The sequence below is a fragment of the Camponotus floridanus genome, unplaced genomic scaffold (genome assembly GCF_003227725.1).
Source record: "Camponotus floridanus strain SB8 unplaced genomic scaffold, Cflo_v7.5 scaffold13, whole genome shotgun sequence".
Taxonomy (NCBI): Eukaryota; Metazoa; Arthropoda; class Insecta; order Hymenoptera; family Formicidae; genus Camponotus; species Camponotus floridanus.
The window spans coordinates 1,521,058-1,543,066 of record NW_020229248.1 but is presented as its reverse complement, the minus strand read 5'-3'; the positions used below and the strand labels follow the sequence as shown (position 1 = coordinate 1,543,066).

The 22,009-nt window shown below is 38.9% G+C and overlaps 1 protein-coding gene across 1 annotated transcript in view; it reads left to right on the top strand.

Annotated features, from left to right (window-relative positions):
• The first annotated feature begins 344 nt into the window (after positions 1-344).
• Positions 345-22,009, top strand: part of LOC105255055 (protein CBFA2T1) — a 38,729-nt gene continuing 17,064 nt past the window's right edge. Inside the window, exons 1-2 of the mRNA XM_011264112.2 lie at positions 345-857; positions 15,032-15,404. Coding sequence (XP_011262414.1) covers positions 15,053-15,404 — 352 coding nt within the window. The 5' untranslated portion in view covers positions 345-857; positions 15,032-15,052. The remainder of the gene's footprint in view (positions 858-15,031; positions 15,405-22,009) is intronic.

Here is a 22,009-nt window from a genome sequence, read left to right as displayed (position 1 = left end):
AATCCATTCTTTCAAACATAAATTTCCGGTATTTCGAAGCCCGTGTTCTCGGATACGTCGGAAGCGACCTGCTAGATCGCTTCGATCCGTGAGGCATTTCTGAAATAACTCCGCCAGGTGCCTCGTGAATTGTTTTCGTCGGCGCGCGATTCCAGGGGATCGTCACCGACCGCGCCTGCAGGAAGAGGAATTCGCAGGTTAAGGCCGGCCGGAGGTTGCGTGGTGGAGATTAGCAAACCACACGACCGCCTCTCTTCCTCTTTGCTTCCACCGCCACCGGCTGGTGGCTGGCCGCCTGGCGTCGTCCTTTCGGTTCTCCAGCGAGACTCTCAGTTGGCCGTCGACCGCCGTTCGTGCGTAGCGCTTGTTCGCGCTGCTCTGTCGTCGTTCCGAAACTCGCTCTTCGTCGTTTCGATATTAATCATACGTGTTCTTCGTTGATTTAATGAATTTTATTCTTCTTTTATCTCCCAGATCCGGTCACGAATTGTTCTCCTCCCTCTTCGCTCTTGTTTGAAAATTTCGCCCTCATCTCCATGTTTTGAAAGTTTCTTTTCGTATTCGCGCGTCTCGGAATTTTCTCCTTTATCTTCGCGTTGAGAGTCATCAATTTTGTCTTTTATAACGCGTTCGATCTAACGCGGGACGCGCCAACTTATCTCTCAAAACCGAAAGATCTTGAAGAGAACGTGGGACGAGAAGCGTGCATCTTTGTACGATGAGGCGCATCGTGAAAAATCCGCGAACGCTGTGCGAAAATTGTGACTGATCGACAGGCCGCTGCCTTCCCTGGATTTTTTGCGGTTTAATCTGACACGCTGCGTGAGCATCGATCACGAAAAAAGAACAGGCAGAAGGTGAGAATCTGCTACAGTTATCTGTGTCATTCGAATTCTTTCGGGCAATCTTTTTTTTTTTAGCGCTTGTGATGTAATTTTTGCGCAGCGAAGATCGTTATAAAATAATAAAAAATTAAGGTTGCAATATGTGCAACATTTTTGATAATTTAAAAATAGTTTTTCGAATTAAGGGTGAATAAATCAAATATTTGACTTTAATTCTGTATATTTATCTCTTTCTCTTTTTATAAGAAATTTATTTATCACGTTCCAATAATGAAGATAAATCATTTTTTTACCTTATTATTTTTGCATAAAAAGTATAATATAATATAATTTCATAAATAAAAATAAGAGAGAGAGAGAGAGTTATATTTATGGTATTAGTAGTTTATAAAATAAATTGCATATGCATATTTGCTTTTTTTTAGACAACCTTTATATATCTAAGATAACATTATAAATGATTCGTATGACATATATATATATATATATATATATATATATATATATTTATATGTATATTGCAGATATATTTACATGTATGATTTTTACGATGTGTAAGAAATAATTATTTGACAGAACGTCTCTCTTCCATGTGAGAAATTCTTACATAATATTCTTCGAAATATAGACTTGAATACAGAAATAATGAAAATGACAGGTATAACCACACGTGACCACATAAAGTTCGCGTTACAAAGCTATGGGGTTGCGGGGAGAACGTGATAACTAGGAAATCGCGTGCCGCACAAAACTCTGCTGTCATTTCAGCCGTCATTGCAACGTTACGACTATGTTGCAACTTTTACCAAAGAACTCTACTGCTGCTCGATGCTATTGTATCGATCAATTCTGCTATTAATTCGAAATATCGTATCTTGACCTTTTCAGTCGTATTCAATCAATTTTTCATTGATTCGATATATGAAACTACGCAAACTACGCTACTCGTTTTGTACACACACACACACTATTTAGAAAATCGCAAAATTTGTTAATCCTTTTATATTTATATTTAAATCGTGTTTTGTTTGTAATATAGATATGTAGCTTTTGAGAGCACTCAAAAATATTGCCAAAAATTGCCTATGCTGCAGCATAAAGTATCGATAAAAAAAGTAATACTCTTCGGAACTTCTGACTCGAAAGAGAGTTGTCAAATCAGTTTGCCAGGGATACTCGCACTGAGGAATATCTTTCAGTACAGTATTTCCTTGTTAACAGAAAGATTTTTTGCTTCATTAATAGGAAGAAAATTATTCCGCGCTTCTTCCCCCCTCCTCTCTTTCTACCCTTTTTTTTTGCGCGAGCGAGTGTTAGACTTCACCTGAACATCTGGCCGACATCTGGCAGCGCTCTAGCTTTGATGCCGAAAAATATTCGCTCTTATTCTCTCTCTCACTCGCTCTTATTCTCTTATCCTATTTGCGCTCTCACTCGCGACGAGGCGCCGGAGAGATTTATGGGACAGGTATTTTGGAAAGTATGTAAGCTGCTTCATTAACAGAAAACGATCGCCGTCTTTCAGTTAATGAGAAGAGAGAGAAATACTTTATCACCATCTTAATATGCTATATTTTCACGAAAAAGACCCGTTCCCCATCGATCGGATTGCAATCAACTCGTGAGAAATAATCGCTCACGATATCAACACCAAGCTGTCGTGAATACACCGTCGAGAGAATTTACCATGTCGAACACGCCGGAGAATCGAGCCATCGGAGCGCAAAGAGTATATTACGTCGAGCGAGAAAGAGGGAGGAGATGATGTGGAGGAGGGGGGGTGGTGGTGGGGAAGGGGAGGGAAAGTGGATGAATCGCCGCGGGGCAAAGACTACCGGAGGGAACTTTGAGTTTTCTTCGACGGGGAGCGCGGAGATAAGGACCGAACAGGCGCGCGACGAAAACCCCTGTCAGGTGCATCCTTTCGCACGGTGTTTGCCAATAATCGGTTCCCCAGCGCACGTCACGATTAACCGTGGCGGAAGCACGCGGCGGGTACGAATTCGTAGCGCGCTTCCGCAATGTTGGCGCGAGCCGTGTCGATCTTTGCGCTCTCATCCCCCGCACGTATATCGCGCGGCATGCGGCCACCGTTCCCTCGATATCTCATCATTTACACTGTATAAATGCCGGAGTTACTGTCCCATCCAAGCTCCAGGTATTTATTATATACCTCACCAGTCGTTATACATGTATTAAAAAGCGTATCAATTTAAATATATTGAAAAATAAAAGTTAATATAATTTTATTAGCTTTGTTAAAAAATAACAAGAGACAGTATCATTATTAAAATGTAATTTTGTGAAGTTTTATAATGTGGTTGTAATATTATTTTGTGACAGTTCTGTTTGATTTGATATCGTAATCATAAATCTTTTTTTGTATCATGAAGCTGCGTACTCTTGTGCATTTTCCTATAAATCTTTGCAGTAATTCGTTGAGTGCGAGAATAAGAACGAGTCATTGTTCTTGATTTTTCATGATGCGTATGTGTATAGCCTTTTTTTCTTCTATAGATGTATGTTTCTATTCAGATTAGGAAGTTAGTTATAAGATACGCCATGTATAAGAATGAATTAGATTAAAATAAAAAATAAAAATGAAAATAAGGGTAAAGATCAATGATACAACGAATTTGCGAATAATACGGTTTAATAATTGTTTTTCTACAACAATGCAAAAAACTTTGGCCGCGTCACAGATATACAGAAAACATAGTAAACATTTTTCTAAAAATAATCGACGCAATTCTTAATGTCAGTCAATCTTGAAAAGTATAAATAGTCTGCCATGTCGATACAACAATGCATCAAGATTTGGCAAAAGCTCGAAAAAGACATCTCGAAATTATAGCCAATTATAATATTTCCACTATCAATGTTTGACGAATTAAGAAGAATGTTATTCAGATACGTCAGTTAATTCAATTAGAGAGGACACTATAATAGAACATGAAATACAAGTCTAGATGATAAAGATCTATGAAGGAATATACATTTGGTTCTTAAAGTGGAAAGAAAACATAGTCATTGATATAATGCTTAAAGAAAGAGCATCGGGACTTGTGTGTACGTAAATTACGTAGATCGTCAATATTCAAGTAAAGATTGGGCGATTTAAAGAACATTACGAAATTCGATTACTAGATATACATTGACGATGATTCTCCGATTGTCAGCCGATTGCTGAAAAATTTGTTCACACACAAGATTTCGAGCAACGATTAGAAGAGGAAGATGTTGATATAGATAACATTTACAATCTAAACAAAGCGAAACTAAGGTGGAGAATCGTGATGAGATAATTTTCTAAAATTCTATGTTGACGTATCATAAAAGATTTTTATAACCCATCAGCGGCAATTGTTCTATTTAAGATACAAATAAGTCTAACTCTAAGTAAAGGATATAAGTGTATAAGTCTCACAATCAGTGAAGTTTTATATAAACTATACAAAGATAAATAGTTTATACGTATATTGTATAATAATTTCTTGTGTTCTTCTTCTTCTTCTTCTTACTCATTATCAACTAAATTACAGCCTTTCCTCGTTAACAGAAAGACTTGTCGCTTTATTAAAAAGAAGATTTTATTCCCCCGTTTTGTACGAGCGAGTCTCGAGTCTTACCGAGATGAGTACCTGGTCGTCATCTGGCAGCGCCCTAGTTTTGTTTAATGCCGAAAATTGTTTGCTCTTATTCTTTCTTACTACGTTCTTATTCTCGTTTTTGCTTTACGCACGCTGTCCGAACCGAGATATTCAAGAAGCCAAGGTGTATACATACATGTATATACTTTAAATATCCGCCAAGCTGAATGTCAATGATTTTATTTGACAGATCTTATTTCAATTATGCACATAATAAAATTAAAATTGTATCTGTTATGTGAAAAAAAATCGAATCAGTAAATGTTATTTTACGTCTAATTAAAAATTAGTCGAGAGAGGCTGTATTTAATGTCATATTAATAAGAAAAATCTCAGTAATTTATAAAAATGATTTCTCATATAAAGAGAACAAATTTAAACATTGTATCTTTTATCGAAAGAGTTATTTGCGAGTGATTTCTCTCGCTGTCAAACGTCAGTCACATATTTAGATAGGACTCGAGACTTGCTCACTCGAGAAATGACGAAGAGGGAGGGAGGAGGGGATGATTTTCTTTCTGTTAATGAAGCGAAAAGTTTCTTTCTTTTAACGAGGAAATACTGTATATCGATTAACTGTTGGCAACAGAAGAGAGGCGGAAAGCTTGTCAGGGGCTGCGGCGTGGCTTTGGCTTTCCTATATTATTAATCTTTCTCTTTCTGCCTCCCTTTAGCTTTCTCGCGCTCTCTCTCTCTCTCTCTTTCTCTCTCGCTCTCTCGCAGCCCACCCCGGTGGTGGTTGCCTTCCGCTTTTACCCGTCGTCTCGCCCCTCACCCACCCCCGGTGAGCTCTGTCTGCCGCTGCTGCTCCGCTCGACCTGCCATATACGCGTCCGTCGAGTCAGTCAGGTGTTGCGGGCAGCTTCCGCGCTTCAAAGAGAATCAAGAGTTACGGCCGGGGAGAGACCCGGGCCACCGCTCGTTCTCCCCCGGTACCTTCCAGTTTCTCTCGCCGGTACCTTTGGTTACGTTGCGATGCGCATCGTACCGTCCGTGAGTTGCTCTTTCCGGATATAGCACGTAATTAGTGCGTGCTTACAGTGACACAAGTTCTGCGAACCGATGAGCACATCGGGAGGCAAAAATTCCGAATTGCTCCGCGAATAAAACTCGTTCTTTAAGGGGGTTCTAATATAAAAAATCGAAACAGAAAAAAATTACTTAGTTCGATTATTAGATCCAATAAATATTTTCGGAAATGAGATAACGTTGACATGTACAAAGGGAAAGGGCCAACGAAATTGTAGGGAATTGAGAAATTTTTTTCTCTCCGATTTTATAGCCCGCGGATAATTGAATTGCTGCATGTGTCGTCGAGATCGGTTGCACGATTCGCAATAGATTCATACCTCGCTGGTCTATAGAAATGCCGGCAATTGTATCGTTGCTACCTATCCTCGCGCACCTAAACGTTTAACAGCTCCCGCGTAGTTAACCACGTGTCCGACAATTTTCACTGACACTGACGAACCGGCCGCACATTGGCGCACCTGTGAACGCCATCCGATATTTTCATGGATATATTAAGTGTCGATCGGTCGATTGTTGCGTCATTCACACGGATGAACAGATTAGAAAAAGCGAACCGCGATATAATTTCAAATATTATACAATATATTGTACAATTAAAATATATATTAGCGAATATAAAAAATTCTTTTTATATATTTTTAAATTTTAGAGTAAAAATCGCAGATTGTATCTTTTTAAATATAATTCTCTTTCTTTCTTTTTTTATTATTTCCATAAATATGAAATGAAGATATACATGATATATATCTATATATTAATTTTAAAATATAATAATCACACAAGTTTTACAAAAAATAATAGTAATAATTATTTATCTTTTATTTCATAGTAATTACTATTGTATCCTTTTTTTTAATTATAAAATTCTCAAATGGTATAAATTGATAATGTAGATAATAAAATTTATATTATTATTATTATTATTATTATTATCCGGATTTCTTGTATCATAAAATGCAATATACAATAAATGTAAGTAAAACCATCATAAAACCACGAATTCGTATTTATGATATGGCTATGACGGCTACGAAACCGAAATTGCCCGAAATTTGGGCTTAATTATCAGCGAGAAATGACGTACAATTATATACGTCCTGCAATTTGTTGATTGTTATTGTTAGTATTGGATATGGTCTCTTTGACCAATTAAATAATATTTCGTCCGAAAATATCGAATATCTTTGTTATGAATCATAATTTTGGAGATAAAAATTTGTGTGCGTTAATAATACATTGCCTTAGAAATCAATTTAAAATTATCGGAAAGAAATTAATTTTTACATGTATACATTCAATTTGTTTAATTTACAACACACAAAGTCTTTTTCTAATTTTTGAAAACAAGATGTTTAAATGATTAATCATCGCGTGCATTAACGTAACCATAAGTAATCATACAATACTGCTTGTAACCGAGAACATTAGTCGTAGATCGCAGATTAGTGCCTCGTCCGCGAGACAGCCTGGTTAAAAGATAAAATTATGCGGATACAGAGGGAGACGACGCGAAACGTTGATGGACCAGAGCGCGATAGTAATTAATTATCCGCGCGCGCGATGACGACGTCCTCGATTATCTTCTCGTTAGTTGCGCGAAAAAAAGTTCGTCCATTTAACGCGTTTGTGTCCGGCTAACCCGATACACCCCATAAATGGGACAAATCGTTTCGTTAATTGAAAGCGTAGATTTTTTTTTAGTTCGCGCCGGGAATTAGGTGGACGCTGTCGAGGTCCCTTGAAAAAGTTACCGGCATTTTCGAGTTCCATCAGGAATTATTATCGCTTTGGCGATTGTGCCGGGTGCATTGTGTGTCGCGCGCGCACAAATAAAAGAGTTAATTGCGAATATCGGAACAATATTCGGCGTCGCGGAATTCGTTTCCGTTTTAGCATTTCATAATTTCCCCGGCGCTCCCCGGTCGTTCCGGTTTAACGCCAAGTGTGTATACAACGCAAGCGGGACGTCAAAAGCGGGTATAACTGCGACGTACCTGCGCATGACATCTTTGTAATGAAACCAAGCAGAACCTTCGCCAAGTAAAGCTTCGATACCATTAACGATGTAACGGTTTCAAACGTCGGCTCCAAAGAGCAAAGTATTTACCGTTTCGTTCGTTTCTCTCTTTCTTTGTTTATCGCAAACTTTTTAATTCGCAAGACCGACCGGCCGTTCGCAGTCTGTCAACGAAAATCAAAATCAGAAGATTGCAAAAGTATTCAAGTTATAGCAGCTTTCTGCGCCCCACAGCGTGAATAATTTATTCCGATTGTCATTAAAAATTCATTGCCAAATATCGTAAATAGTGATGCTCCAAACTTGACCATGTTTTTTTTTTAAGTCGGATGAGAACCTGATCAGATAACGCGATCAATGGATCATTCATTCGCGACTATTTTGATCCTAAAGATGCCACCCTTGGATCTAATTGCGGTTGATTAACGGCAGCTGCCGTCTTAAGATCGAGTCATCCGCGACGCGAGGACGACGATGACAGAACGGGAGAAGGAGAGAGATCGGGGAGAGAGAGAACGAGAGAGTCGCGAGAGAGGGAACGCATCGTCGAGAGAGGTCGACGACGGCGCGACGCGGCTCTGTGCGTGACATTTTTGTAATGAAACCATGCTAAACGCACGTCGCGCGCCCGCGCTCTCGACAGTCAGTACGGTAGACATCTGGCCTGCCTCTCGCGCCTGGCCGTTCTAATATTGGAAATTTCAGAGAGAGTACGTTTCTCTCTCTCTCTCCACCCCCCCCGCTCCCCCTGCTCTTCGGGGGCACCGTACCATGTGCGGGACATATGTATAAACATAAGCCCGGGTCTCTCTGTCGCGAGACGCCGAAGCCATTTCCTTCAAAAACGCGGGCCGCGATCGATCCACGATTATTCGTCTGTTCCCGGACTTTCCCCCTTCCATTCCGCGCATCTCTGTTTCTCCTTCACGCGACAGAAAGATGTTCAATGTGTCCTATTATTACGGAATTGTCGTGATTCGAAATCGAATTAGAGTACTTTGTCGATTCGATTTTGTACTTATTATTATACCAGATTGATCGTATTGTTTGTAAATTAATTAATTTCTTTTATCTGATTTTCGTGTGATCCGAATCATACGCGTGATATGAATTAAAATGATGGTGAATTTTTTGAATATTTAAATTGTTTCTAAAATTCAAGAGGTGAAGGGGAGGGAAGCAATCAATATACGTCATCTTAGTAGACGATTTTCTCTTCTTGAAATCCTTTTTCTCTCTTGACTAAAACAGACTGAATCTATCTATCTCTATCTCTCTATTTATATATGTTTCTCTCACTCTCTTTCATCCATGCCGCTTTTTATCCACCGGCTGCGCTGGCCTGTCCGATACTTTTTTCTTCTTTCTTGCGCCGTTGAAAGTGGAGCGAATTTGGCGGAACGTTTGATAGAGTCATCCTCAGTGAATCTTCCACTTTATTTGGAAAATCGCGAAACGATCGGAGAATCGTGGAAAATATATCCGTGAGGATGAAAGGGAAAACTTCTAGCCTGCTCCCTCGTTTGTGATATCGTTGCAATTATAATAATAAATATAATCAATTAAATTCGGCCCACACAGTTGTTATGTAATATTATTCGCGACAATAAACGCCGTTTATAATTACATCAATTGCAAGTATAATTAATAAAATTAATTCGATGCGCCGACATTACATATTTGCAATTTACCGCAGCGTCTCCCCTCTTCCTTCATCGACATCGACATCGACATGATAATGTGGTTACAAAGAGTGGAAAAAAGTCGACGAGAGTGGCATCATCGATCTTCGACGAGGATCGCGCGCTAATGCAATAATTCGTGAGTATCGCGCGCGAATACGTGGCGGGGGGGGGGGGAGCTTTTAGATCCGCGCGTGTAACCACAGCTGTGCGCAATTACGAGCGGGAGAGCCGCGGATTTTCTGCCGCGGCACGTATATCACTTCGCGTAGCGGCATCGTTCTTGTTTGCTTAACTAAGCGTCTTAACGAATTGCCGGGGAGAGACGCGCGTCTCCGGCAAGTCGGGGCCAAAGCTCACCTTAACGATGCGACGGCGGGAGAGGCGGGAAGGGAGGGGGAGGACAGGCTCTCCTCTCGGTGGCGATCGATCGCAGGTGACATCCGAGTTAATTGCGTTCTCTCAACGTCACGCGACGCGCAAACTAGCTGCGTCTACGAAAATGCGGCATGCGGATGCACGCTTGAATCGCGAGTCTACATCGGAGAAAAATATCATTCCACTGTCAAGAAAGGCGATTACTCAGTTTATTTTTTCTTTTTTTTTTTTTTTTTCAAGTAATAGCTTTTTTAAGTAATAATTAAGTAATAGTTTTCTTTAACAAAGAATATATTCTTGATAATAAGTCTTAAAATATACTCATCACAAGTGTTGGAAAATCTCATTATTATGTGTCTCAAGAGAAGAATTTATTTTCTCTTCAAGAATATTGTAAAGTTGTATCAAAGAAAAATCAAATTTACTTTACGTCAACTCTATGAGTGAGCAAACTAAATTTTAGTTTTGCACTTACTAAAATTCGGAATATATTCAATTAAATTTAATGCTTGTGGTGAACTTATGATATATTTGCGGATATACAAACTAATGATATACTTAAAATAAATAATATTTACTTGAATACAGTATACATTTTGCTCTGTGTACTTTTTAACATCTCATTTCGATGCATTTTTAAATGAATATGAAATAAACAGTGCAGCATTCAAGAAGATTTAATTATCTTTTATGTAAAAAAACTTCAACGTTAATATTAAAATATTGTTTTATAAGTAATCGATTGAATCCGCGCGAGTCAGCATTTATATTGCGATGCAAACCTCGTAATAGCCGACTTTTAATTACATTTTGCATCTAACTATATCTTGTGTAACAGACAGTTGGATAACGGCACTGTAAATGAAGGAAAAATAAATGCCCTTTTACACAAACAAATGGCAAAAATCAAATTATTTGTAGCGTTGAACCAGGCAATTAAGCGAGCGATGCATCTACGCGTTAAAGGTAGCTTTTGCGTTTCATATTTCAAAGCTTGGCCTTTGAAAGAATCCTGTAACCGAATTAGTCGTGCGATCTTTTAAGGTATTTTGTGTTACCTTTTTTTATGTAAAATTGTGCAGAAAATAGTATTTCTTACATGATAATCCTCACTTGTTCTAAATGTCAAAAATGCAAGCGTTTTCTTTTCTTACTCTTTTTTTTAAATAATATACAAAATTGTATTTTAAGATCATTTTTTTATCACGTTACAACTCGAATTACATACATGATATGTAGCAGAAAAATTAAGTAAGATTAATGCATAATAATTTTTATTATAAATTTAATATAATCATGTGATGACGTAATTAAAGTATCTAAGCTATTGATAAGATTGCTTTATTTTAATTAATTAAAGGATCTTAAAATTACAATGTGTCTTATAGGAGACTAAGAGAAGATAGCATATCGCACACACTTGCACATGTGCGGCAAACGGCTCGCGGACAACTGTAACAACAGAAGAAAGCGGCAATTAAAATTATTGTAGCCATCTGTCACAATAAAGATCGACATGTCCGCGACCGCAGATTGTGTTGTGCGTAAATCCGCCGAAACTGCGTAGCGCAACCTTTTTCCATCGTTCGCACGAAATACAGGGGTGGTTTGATTGATGAACGACCGTAGAAGAATCGGAGAGCGTTGTTACGTGACCAGAATATGGGTTGTTGACGCTTTTATTACCATGATGGTAATCAAAGCGGCATTTTCAATGATTTCTCCGTAAATAGTTTAGTAATTAATGATGATGATTCGTTGATCGTTTTAGGATGCGTTAAAATTGCGTGCCGAATAAAAAAAGATTTAAAAATTCAGAGATTTTCTTAATTTTCATAAAGAGAATAATATTGTAAAAGATCGTCCCGAACCTCGATAAAATTCATCGCTTTATCACTTGACAGATTTTTTGCCATAACACAACTCGCATGAAATTAAATGATTTATGCGATTCATAATTCTCTGTCGACATAAAAATTACGAGCAGCTCGTAATTAATCGCATTACGTGTAACGAGCTCTGGCGCGCTCGTCTTAATTAAACAGAGAGCGCGATAGGGACAATTATTATTGCCGGACCTTATCGTTCGGCGATTCGCTGCGAATCGAACGGAGGCTCGCGTCGAATTTCCCGGTGCAATTATGAGCGCGTTAAAACTCGGCGGCATTTGGCGACGGCAATTTCGCACGAAAAATTATAGCGAGTCATCCGAGCGGCCGTTTCTTGGACGCAACGAAGGGCTCGTTTGCATTTCACGTTAATAACGGGACCATGTGGCACCGAAGGCAGCCTGCTGCCACAGCTGTGTGTATGTGTGTGCGCGTCAATAAAATAAAATTCCATCCGGTAGGAACGGTGGCGGTGGTGCGCCACGTGGATCTTAAAGATTACTCGCGTTTCCGCATTCGTGCCATTTAATTTTCCCCGATGTGTAATTTTGCCCCCGTCGAACCGAAAATATCGCAGAGCTCATGCAAATCGCTCCGCCCTAAATCGGATTCGTACAAACGCGATTGCAAATCGCAAGAGCTATATCTCCCTAAGTTTTTTTTTTTTCATAAATTAGAGACAATTGCATGAATCCAATCGATTGCACTTGTTTCCGTCAGTTTGCTTTTATCGATTAAACATCGGATGTGATATTATATAAGTGATTTTTATTTTTCTAACTTTTTTGTTCATTTAAATTTATCGATTAAGCGCTGAAAATGCATCTTTTCTATTCAGAAATGTTTTTTTCTGGCAAAAAGTAAATCGATTTTCGTGTATACGTGCGGAGTAAACTGCATGTAAGAGAAAAAAGTCGATTGCTATAATCAAGTATAGTCAGCAAAAATGGCGCAATATTGACCGGAGGAGGAGGCAGGGAATTGTCCGTTATGATTATTTCCTTCAATGTGTGTGGACACCAATTTCGTTACAACCATGTCATTTCCGGTGACATGGTTTTGTCTTCGATCACCAAATGACATATGTAGCAGAACCGATGCACATGACTCTGCTGAGAATAATAATTGCTGTAGCATTCGATGTAATGTTATACGCGTAAGAAATGTATTAGTTTTATTTAAGATTCACATGCAAAATTTAGTCTGTCAAAGTTAATGAATTGCTTTTTAACAATATTAAACAAATAAATCTTAAAGATTGTTATCTTCGACTTAATTTAAAATAATAATACCTGCAACGTTTTATTGTACGAAATAAAAAATATTAAGTTAGCATATTAGAAGATTCTCTCGTTAATGAAAAATCTATCTCGTATCGTGTAAAGTACACAACTTAACGAGTAAAATTACGGGAATTCGCGGGAGAATTTATTCATACATCACATTTGTTTCTGTGGAATTGTGAAAAAAAGAATCGCGAACTTTTTTCCTCTTAACGCGGTTACTTTTAATGTCGGACGTAGCTGTAATGTCGGCGCTCTCGTAAAAGTCTCGGCGATGCGATTACCATAATAAATATGAAACGAGATCTTGCAGCGTAAGCACGAGATAAAGAAGAGGAAGCGCGAGAGGAGAAAGAAAGTTAAATACGCACGTTTCGTTGCGTACAAAACGCAAGACGCTTACGCGACGCAGCATCGCACCGCGAATACCACCTGTTAGGCTGATGTAAATCTTCGTAATGTTTATGACTCGGTTTGCAACTTGTTTCGCTGATAAGAAAGATTGTTCTAGACACACGAAGCCCAGCATTCGGATGCAAAATGGAGCTTCGAGTATCCGCGTTACATATATGTAACTCGTTTGTTACGTACAGGTCGCGAGTACCCGTACGATGTGGTTGTTCTTAGAATGCGGGTGCCTCTATAACGTTGTTTTTACAATGAATTATTAAATTATTGACTTAAAAAAATACTAATAAAATTTCGATGACAAATGTCAGCTTGTTAACGTCTCGTATTTTTATAAAATGTTGATCTTTTTACTTATAATTAATTATCTGCTGCCTGAAATAGTATTCGACCATATAAAAACGGTTTAATAGCATTTATTATCTCATTTGATTCTTAAAAAGTATTATCTTGAATTTAATCCTCAGTTTGTTTAATGCAATGTTCTTGCGCGCTATAAAAATCTGTAACAAATTTAAATAAATATATATATTTATTTAAAGTATTCTACACATATATTTGTATAATTTATACAAAATCAATTTGTGAAAATTTCTTCTGCAATAAAACATTATTACAAATGTATTAGGTATTAAGTCTATATTTTAAAATATTATTTTTTCTTATACATACACATATAATACAGCATTCCAACTCTCTTGGATCAACTATAAAGACTTACTTCAAATTGATGATGGAATTTCGATTTAAAATTCAATTTTAAATTTCAAGCTTCTTGTTTAAAGAAAGCTTAACGTCAAACGTTAAATAAATTCTATAGGAACAAAAATGTCGGTCAATCAAACGTTTACGTCGCGAAAAATTAATTCCGCTCCATGAATCCATAGATGAAAAATTATTTGCGATAGCCGGCTCGCGTGTAGATATCCATTGCACTTTGGAGGAAAACACTCGTGGAGATGGTCCATTAGTAGGCCGCGCGTCGAGCGCGGTCAAAAATGACGGCGACGCGATCAGTTATGGATGGCAGCGCTCGCGGATCCCCAATAATTCCCGGGCGCGCTCCGTGACGGATCTTTGTTGGTTTGTAAAACATCCGTTTGCACATTCCATTAAAACGGCCATCGGTATGCGCGGCGACGATCCCGTCTCGCCGGGCACGTAGACGAAACATGCGGTCGGCGCGACGCTCTCATGAAATGGAATCAATCAAATATGAATCGTGCGCGCGATGACGTGCATATGGGTGTCCCGGGGTCTCTCGCTGCTCGTTTTTCCCCGCGTCGCGTCGTGTCGTCCAAGCCCCCCGACGTGGTTGATAGCAGGTGCACGTTCTCGCGGAGACGTCGCGATGGATGGAAGAAGCTGTTAATATTCAATTTTAATATTTTGGTGATGTGTGCGAGTGAATTCTTGCAAATTTCTTTCGTAAAGAGAAGAAATAGAAACAGAAAAAAGCATTAAATTGTAGAGCAATATTCATTTTTCTTAATTTTTTTGTTTTCCCTCCTTCTTAAATCCTCTTTGAATCTCTGTCATTTGAGCCGTTTATATCTCAAATATATAGATATCTAATATTCTCATGTAAATTAATTATCTATTTAAATTTAGCCCGTGTACGTTTATTCCTTTCCACCTCATTTTATCGTAAATTTTCTCTTTTTTTCTCATTATTTTCCTGTTTTCTTGTTTCATTGCATGAATGTTATCGGTACATATGTAATTTTAAAATACTATCTTAGAGCTTATTCAATAAAATATCTATTTATTTCATAACTTTAGCTTTATTAAATTTCCCAGAATCAGCATGTGGGAGTGAGTTAAGAGAATTTAACCAATGTCCGCAGGTGAGAACACGGCCCGCGAGGATGAAAGTGGAGGGCGGAGCGGCGACGACGACGACGACGACGACGATCCTCCACAAGGTCAAGGTTAAGGAAGAGACAAAGGAATGCTGTGGCTACCAGCAAGCCTCGCCGTCGTCCACGTTGACGGCCACCACCGTCGCGACGCCCACCGTCTCGGCCGCGACGGCGATCACCACGACCGTCACCAACACCAACGGCATTACGACCGCGAATTCACCGTCGACGGTTACTACGATCGCCGTCCCCGCTTCCGCCCCGCAATCTTCCGGTATTATCTGTCATCCGCCGACGACCGTCCTCAATACCGTCGATTCTTTCCCGGTCGATCTCGATCTCAAGGCGAAGAATAAGGGTGAATATATATTTTTTTCCCTTACACGTCTCCCTGAAAAAAATCGATCGCATGACGGGGCAGGAAAAACAACGATGAATCGATCGTGCATGTGTATCTTCTACGGATCCTTGATGAGATATCATTGATCTGATTATAATTAATATTGGTAATTATTTTTTTAAATATATATAATATATTTTTTAAATTATTTTTTAAATATATATATATATATATATATATATATATATATATATAATAAATATAATATATAAATTAAATATAATAATAATTTTTTTAATATAATATTATTTTAATTATTTTTTAAATGTAATAATATTAAGAACAGTTTTTCCTGCTTTGTGGAATCATTTTTATTTTCTAGGAACTTGCTATCGAATGTTTAGCAATAGAGATTTTTCTTAGAAACGACTATTTCCGCTTTCTTGAGAATGTTCGATCGAACAAGTTGGTCTGTTTGCCAAAAGTGTAAATATCAATTTGTATTGATCTATTGCTATTGCTATTGATTTCTCTGCGCAGTGTCTAGTCTCCATAGCCTGTAATGTCATGCTTTGCAAAATGTACGTGGAAATATCGGCAGACTCTTGGCAGACGTTTGGTATTGTAAAATTAAGTAGAGATACGTTGTTTCGTGAGATACATAGATGCACTGGAAAACTTGTTATTGTCGTGGATAGACGTTATTGCAAAAAATTCCCTTTGTCGCATTAAAAAGCGCAAAAATAGAATCGCAATTGGAAATTTGAACGGCCGCTATTAACGTGAATGATTGTAATATGTCGTTATTGCTTCATGTTTAATTATAATTCAACTCGATTCGAGGTATGTGTGATTCGAAGTATCTCGTTGCAACGAATATGTGACGTTCAGAGTTGTTAATATCTCCTTCACTTCCATCCCAGTCGGCAATATATTGTAATAACTCGTCCGGGTGGAGTGACACGTGTCGTTTAAAAATTTACAACGTGATCACACTCTATCTGATATATAGTTTATCTGATCTATCGCACTCCCGTAAAACAAAAAAAAAACAAATCACTCGGTAGAGCCCAGCTGAATAGCACGGGACGCTATTCTGTTAATTCGAGATATACATCGACGATTCTCGCTCGAGAGTATGTCGATGGCGTATAGCATCCAGGTGCGGTAAGTGCAGTTTATCTAATTTCAGATTCGCGTCACACGGTACATTATACGTGTACACTTTTTTCTGTTAACTTAATGCGGATTTCACCGTTTAGCGCGCAGCTGTCAGCTGTCAAGCTGTCGCTTACAATCTGTCACTTGCCGCAGTCAAGATTGTGCCATGTGACAACCAATCTTTTATATTTTACTAGCGAAAATTAAGTTTTTAATTAAAATTTGTATACGAGTAACAAAAAAAAAACAATATGTTAATGAAGTTTTAATTAAAATGTATAAAGCATATAAATGTTCCAAACAAACTAGATTGACGTAAATCATGTGTAAGTTTAACGCGAACGCACTCATGTCAACTTTACAATAATTTTTCTCCAGCAGTTTGTGTTATTCGTTTGTGTTATTGGTTTAATCAAAGCTGTTTAATAAGATACACACCTGCGGATTCAAAAGACATTTGTACTAATTATTTAAAAAATAATTTTAATGTCTGCGATCCGTTTGAAAAACAATATTGTACGACGGCCTTTCCCGGAGTGGCATTGGAAGTTGACCCCGATCCTCGAAACTGAAAATTAAAAGGAACGACCTCGCCTCGATGTCCGCGCGAGAGCCTGTGGGCGCATCGTACATTAGTTCGGAATATTGCATGACGGTACCCGTATATCGAGTCCACGCGCGCTCGCTCTTTCGCTCGAATCGTACATTCAGCTCGAGCCGGTTATCTAGACGGGCGTCGAGCCCGCAGCTAACTTGAGAACCGAGGCTCGGGAGAAAAAAGCCCCTTCTGGTACATCAAAGCCCCGTCATCACGCCCAAGCACGAGCTCTCTCTCTCTCTTCCTCCGTTTATCCTAAAATCGAATTTTTATCGTCGCAACGTTGCTTACAAAATTATTATGGAATTATCAGCGATTCGATCGATACGATTAAAATTTCTGTACAAAATGCGACGACTCTTCTGTAAAAAAGCTTCCGACATACATCGTATCGTGATAATTCTTCGGGGCAGAAAAAATTAATTTTATGTTAATTGAAAAGCTTGCGCGCGGTTGATGACTCGTTAATTAACGCTGATATCCGTGGTATTTTACACGTATAGCTGCATAGATACGACAAACACATGCGTGCATAAGAGTGCAATGCCATCCCAAACGAGAGAGAAAGAGAGAGAGAGAGAGAGAGAGAGAGCCAGAGTGTGTGAGGGGCGAGGAGGGGAGAGGGTGCTTCGTGGGGGATGATGGCGAAACTCCTGCGAGCAGTCAGTCAACTTGGTTGGCTGGCCCGGTGTGTGTCGGTTAGGTTCGTGCGCCGCCTGACTGCCTGGTCCAGACGCGATAAGGCACGTCCAACACTTCCACCGGGATTCTGCTCGGGGCTGATATCATATCCGCCGCGCCGGGGCATCCCCGGCGCTTCGCTCCGAGGTGTATTTCGCGATAGTCGCCCGCACACCGCGTGTACCGACGACCTATCTACGTACCTACGGGATACGGCTTACGATCTGGTGCCCGTCCCCGACGTACGCGCGATCTCTCCTCCCCTCCCCCTTCTCTCCGCGGGAATTTCATAAAACTGAAGGACCCGTAATATTAGACGGGGAATATATTAGCTCATCATCAGGATACATCGGTTCGAAATCTCGTGACGCTGCTTAGAGCAAATATATTAACGAGTAGCCGGTTAATCCGGTCCTCTGTCGAGACGATATTCCGCTAATTATATTTGACATGTTCTTTTGGAACGGTATACAAAATATACGGCATGAAAATATACTCCGGCGCGGAGCCGGTTTCCCACAAACATTAGTTTAAATTAACTAGAACGTTTAACAAGAGCTTTCTCTGGGAGTCCCATAAACGAGAAAATTAATGCACTAAATTAAAATTAATTGAGGTTTACTTAATCTCTTTCCTCTCTTTATGTAATCTTGTTTTAGGGGAATCAGGCCAGCCGCGTGATTGACAGTAATTAACATTTATAGGAAAGCGAAATCAGAAAATTATTTGGAGTCGTTAGAGAGTGTCAATTATTTTTAACACAATTTAGAGAAGAACGGCTTGTATATGCATATCCTAATTTAATAAGAAAGAAGACACGCGTTGACTGTCAAACATGCTCAATCGATCGGATTAAAATAATGATCGGAATAAAATCCCGACGTTCTTGAGCGGCACGTTTGTCTGCGAGATGAAATCGAACATATGGAGTCGCGTGACGTCGGATCGAATCAACGGGGAGGAAACTCGCGAGGAAGGATGCGAGAAAAACGGCATGAGCGGCGGAAGAAAGAGGAGATCGCCGTGCAGAGTGCGAAAAAGAGGGAGGCAGGGGGAGAGAGGAAGAGAAAGAGAGAGGATGGGAGTCCAAGTGGGAAGACCGACCGGGGGGGAAGGAGAGGTAGGGATTGCGATCAAAGCCATCTGTTGCATTGTCCCGGCAATTAGGAGGCGACAGCTGAGTCCCACCGTACTTACTTCCAGCCAGGGACTCTCAGCCGCCGTGGAGCACGTGTGCTTTATCGATCTCGCTCCTCTTCGCGCGCTCCCGTCGAATGTCGCCCACGAAGACCACCTTGCCCCTACGCGAAACCTTGCGCACGGCTCAGGTGCGTAAATCCGGGATGCTAATTTCGGTCGTAATTTTGACGCAGCCACGATTAGTGGTCGCACGCAATTTCTTTCCGCCGGCGAGCTGCCTCTACGAATAAAACAGCTGTCAAAGTGACACTTTGATGAAGTTTAAACGAATCGACATTAATAATATTTTAGCATTTATCATTATTTTCCACAGGATTGCTGGATGAAGAATATATATAAACAGACATGAAACTTTAAATTTTCTTTGCAAAATTTTTACGGTTCATGTTTTTATGAATTTAGATATAATTGAAAGAGTTTTGGCTTTTCTTTGACTTTCTGATGACAAAAGGAGTCTTATAAAAATTTTATAGCTTTGAAATCATATATAGAAATTGTACCGAGTCGATGGAAAATAATAAGAGCCGCTACTAATATATATATTGGCTAATTGTGCGAATACTTAGGTCAGTAACAATGCGCTAAAAGTAATTCCGGGGAAGGAGGTTGATTGACGTAATAGTTTACGGCGAACTTCTTCGTGGTTTGCGGGATGCCTGGTTGTGATATGTACCGCGTGAAACAAGGAGTTTCTGTAAGAAACAAATTTGACGCGCGAGAGAGAAATCATTCGATGCGTTAAGGACGAAGGCAAAAATCCATTTCCATATAATTCAAATTTAACGTTCCTGCACTGTTGTAAATGTAATTTTAATTGTTATTTGTGTTAGTAAAAATGAGAAATGGTTATAGTTGGCGTTAAAAGTGCCGCATAACAAGGCGCAAAAAGTTTTGATAAATGATAAATCGATATCTTATTATAAGTTCTACAATTTTCTGATACATAGATTTGTAGCTAAAATTATATATTGCCCCCATATGTAGACGATATCGGGGATAAACGGATATCTTTGGGTAGAACATTCAAAGAAAGTTCACTCCACGAAATCGGAGGACTGCGACGTTGCTCTGAGTTGTGCATATGTGTATGTGCACGCGCATATGGTCCGCAAGGCCAACCCATATGGGTAAACTTTGATTTTGCTGTCACGAAGATAAACGGGACTCTGCAGAAAAATAGTGCGATTATCCGAAATTTTTTACACACATACACGCTTTCTCTTACATACATCCTGCAAATTCTACGACATAAACGTAGTCTAACGATCAGATTTATTTCGAGAATGAATGAAATAAATTTCGCATTAGCGATCAATTTTTAAAAATCGATACCAAGTGTAAAGATTCTAAAAAATATATACACAGTAAGAAATAAAATGTTAATTATAACATTTTTCACATGTCCCAGAAAATCCACTCTAAATTTTAAGTTAAAATAATTCATTCGTTATATGTTACTTATCGATGAACTAAAAATGTTAAATGATTGACACAATACTGTACATTTATTTTTGTTATTGTGACTTTAAGTGTAACGTAAAAATAACATTCAAATTAATTCAAAATTACATGAACAAATAGTTACAATAACTCGTAAGAAATGTTGAGGACATTAACATATAATAGTAATTATTTTAACTTATTAAATTTGATTTTAATAAGTTTGATTATTTTTGCATGTCAAAATTCAAGATTACTTAAAGACTCACTTTAACTTTTCTTAGAATGTTAAACTGACTTTGAGATATGTTGATTGTTTAAAATGATTATGTTAAAAATATTCAAAATAATATTCCATTTCTAAGAGACATACAAAGTGTTAAGTAATAAAGTTGACATAAATGTAACACATGAAAACGTTATAAAAATAATAACATATAGGTTGTATGTTAATTTTACATTGAAGTACTAATCAAAATGTGTAGTAACACAAGAAAATTTTAACATACGGATGCACAATTTTTTACTGTGTATACATTTCTGATTTCTCATACATTTCCCTCGTAAGTGTCTTTCCTAATCTATATCTTCTCCGAGAGGGATCATCAACTTTTAACTCGAGCTCCCTCGTGGGCCTCTATTATTACAATAAAGAATGGCAGACAGTACAGGGCAATATCGGACGCGGCGCGGATGCTCGTCACGATCAAACGAAATCGCCAAAGGAAAAAGCGACGCGGTCCGTTTCTTCTGATAAGCCTTGAGGGCGACGGATGCGAGAGAGAAGGACGGAGAACCGCTGCAGGAAGTAACAGCTGGCCGAAGGGATAGCAACATCAGCAACAGCAGCGACGGCGACGGCAGTACCATTACCATCATCCCAGCTAGATATCTCCTCTCCGGGATTCTTGTACATACGAACCGGCAAACGTATGCGCGCACACACGCGTGTGTCTTTCGCGATACCGGCGAAAGACGTATGCACATACGTTGCATCGTACGTCGCTAAACTCGCCGGCAAGATTGCGCTCGTCGCGGGAGGGTCGAGTGACAGTCGCGTGCAATCACAGCGCGACGCTGATTAAACATTCGCGTGTCGCGCATATGCGCACGTTGACGGTCTTTAACCTTGGGTATGTTCGTAAAGATTGCCAACATCCTCCAACCTGTACCTATGACGTAGGTTTCTAAGGCGTACATCCGATACCGATTCATTTTTTTCGATCTTTTCTTAAGCGTTACTAATTATTGCAAGAATCTGACATGATGGTCACATCCCATACACATGACATCGATATTACAGTTATTTTGCCGCCACAATAATGAAATTATAGCGGTCTGACAATAATCACATTTGTTAATTACTTCATTATAATCTATTTACATAATTGCATTGTTTATGTATTATTTGCATGTGATTTACTCTTGCATAATTGTGATCATAATTTTATACGGGATATGCGGTCGATACGTTCGTATAAATTTTGAATTGAGGAGGACCGTGAGAGAGAAAGGGAAGGCGAGGGGAAGAGAGAGAGAGAGA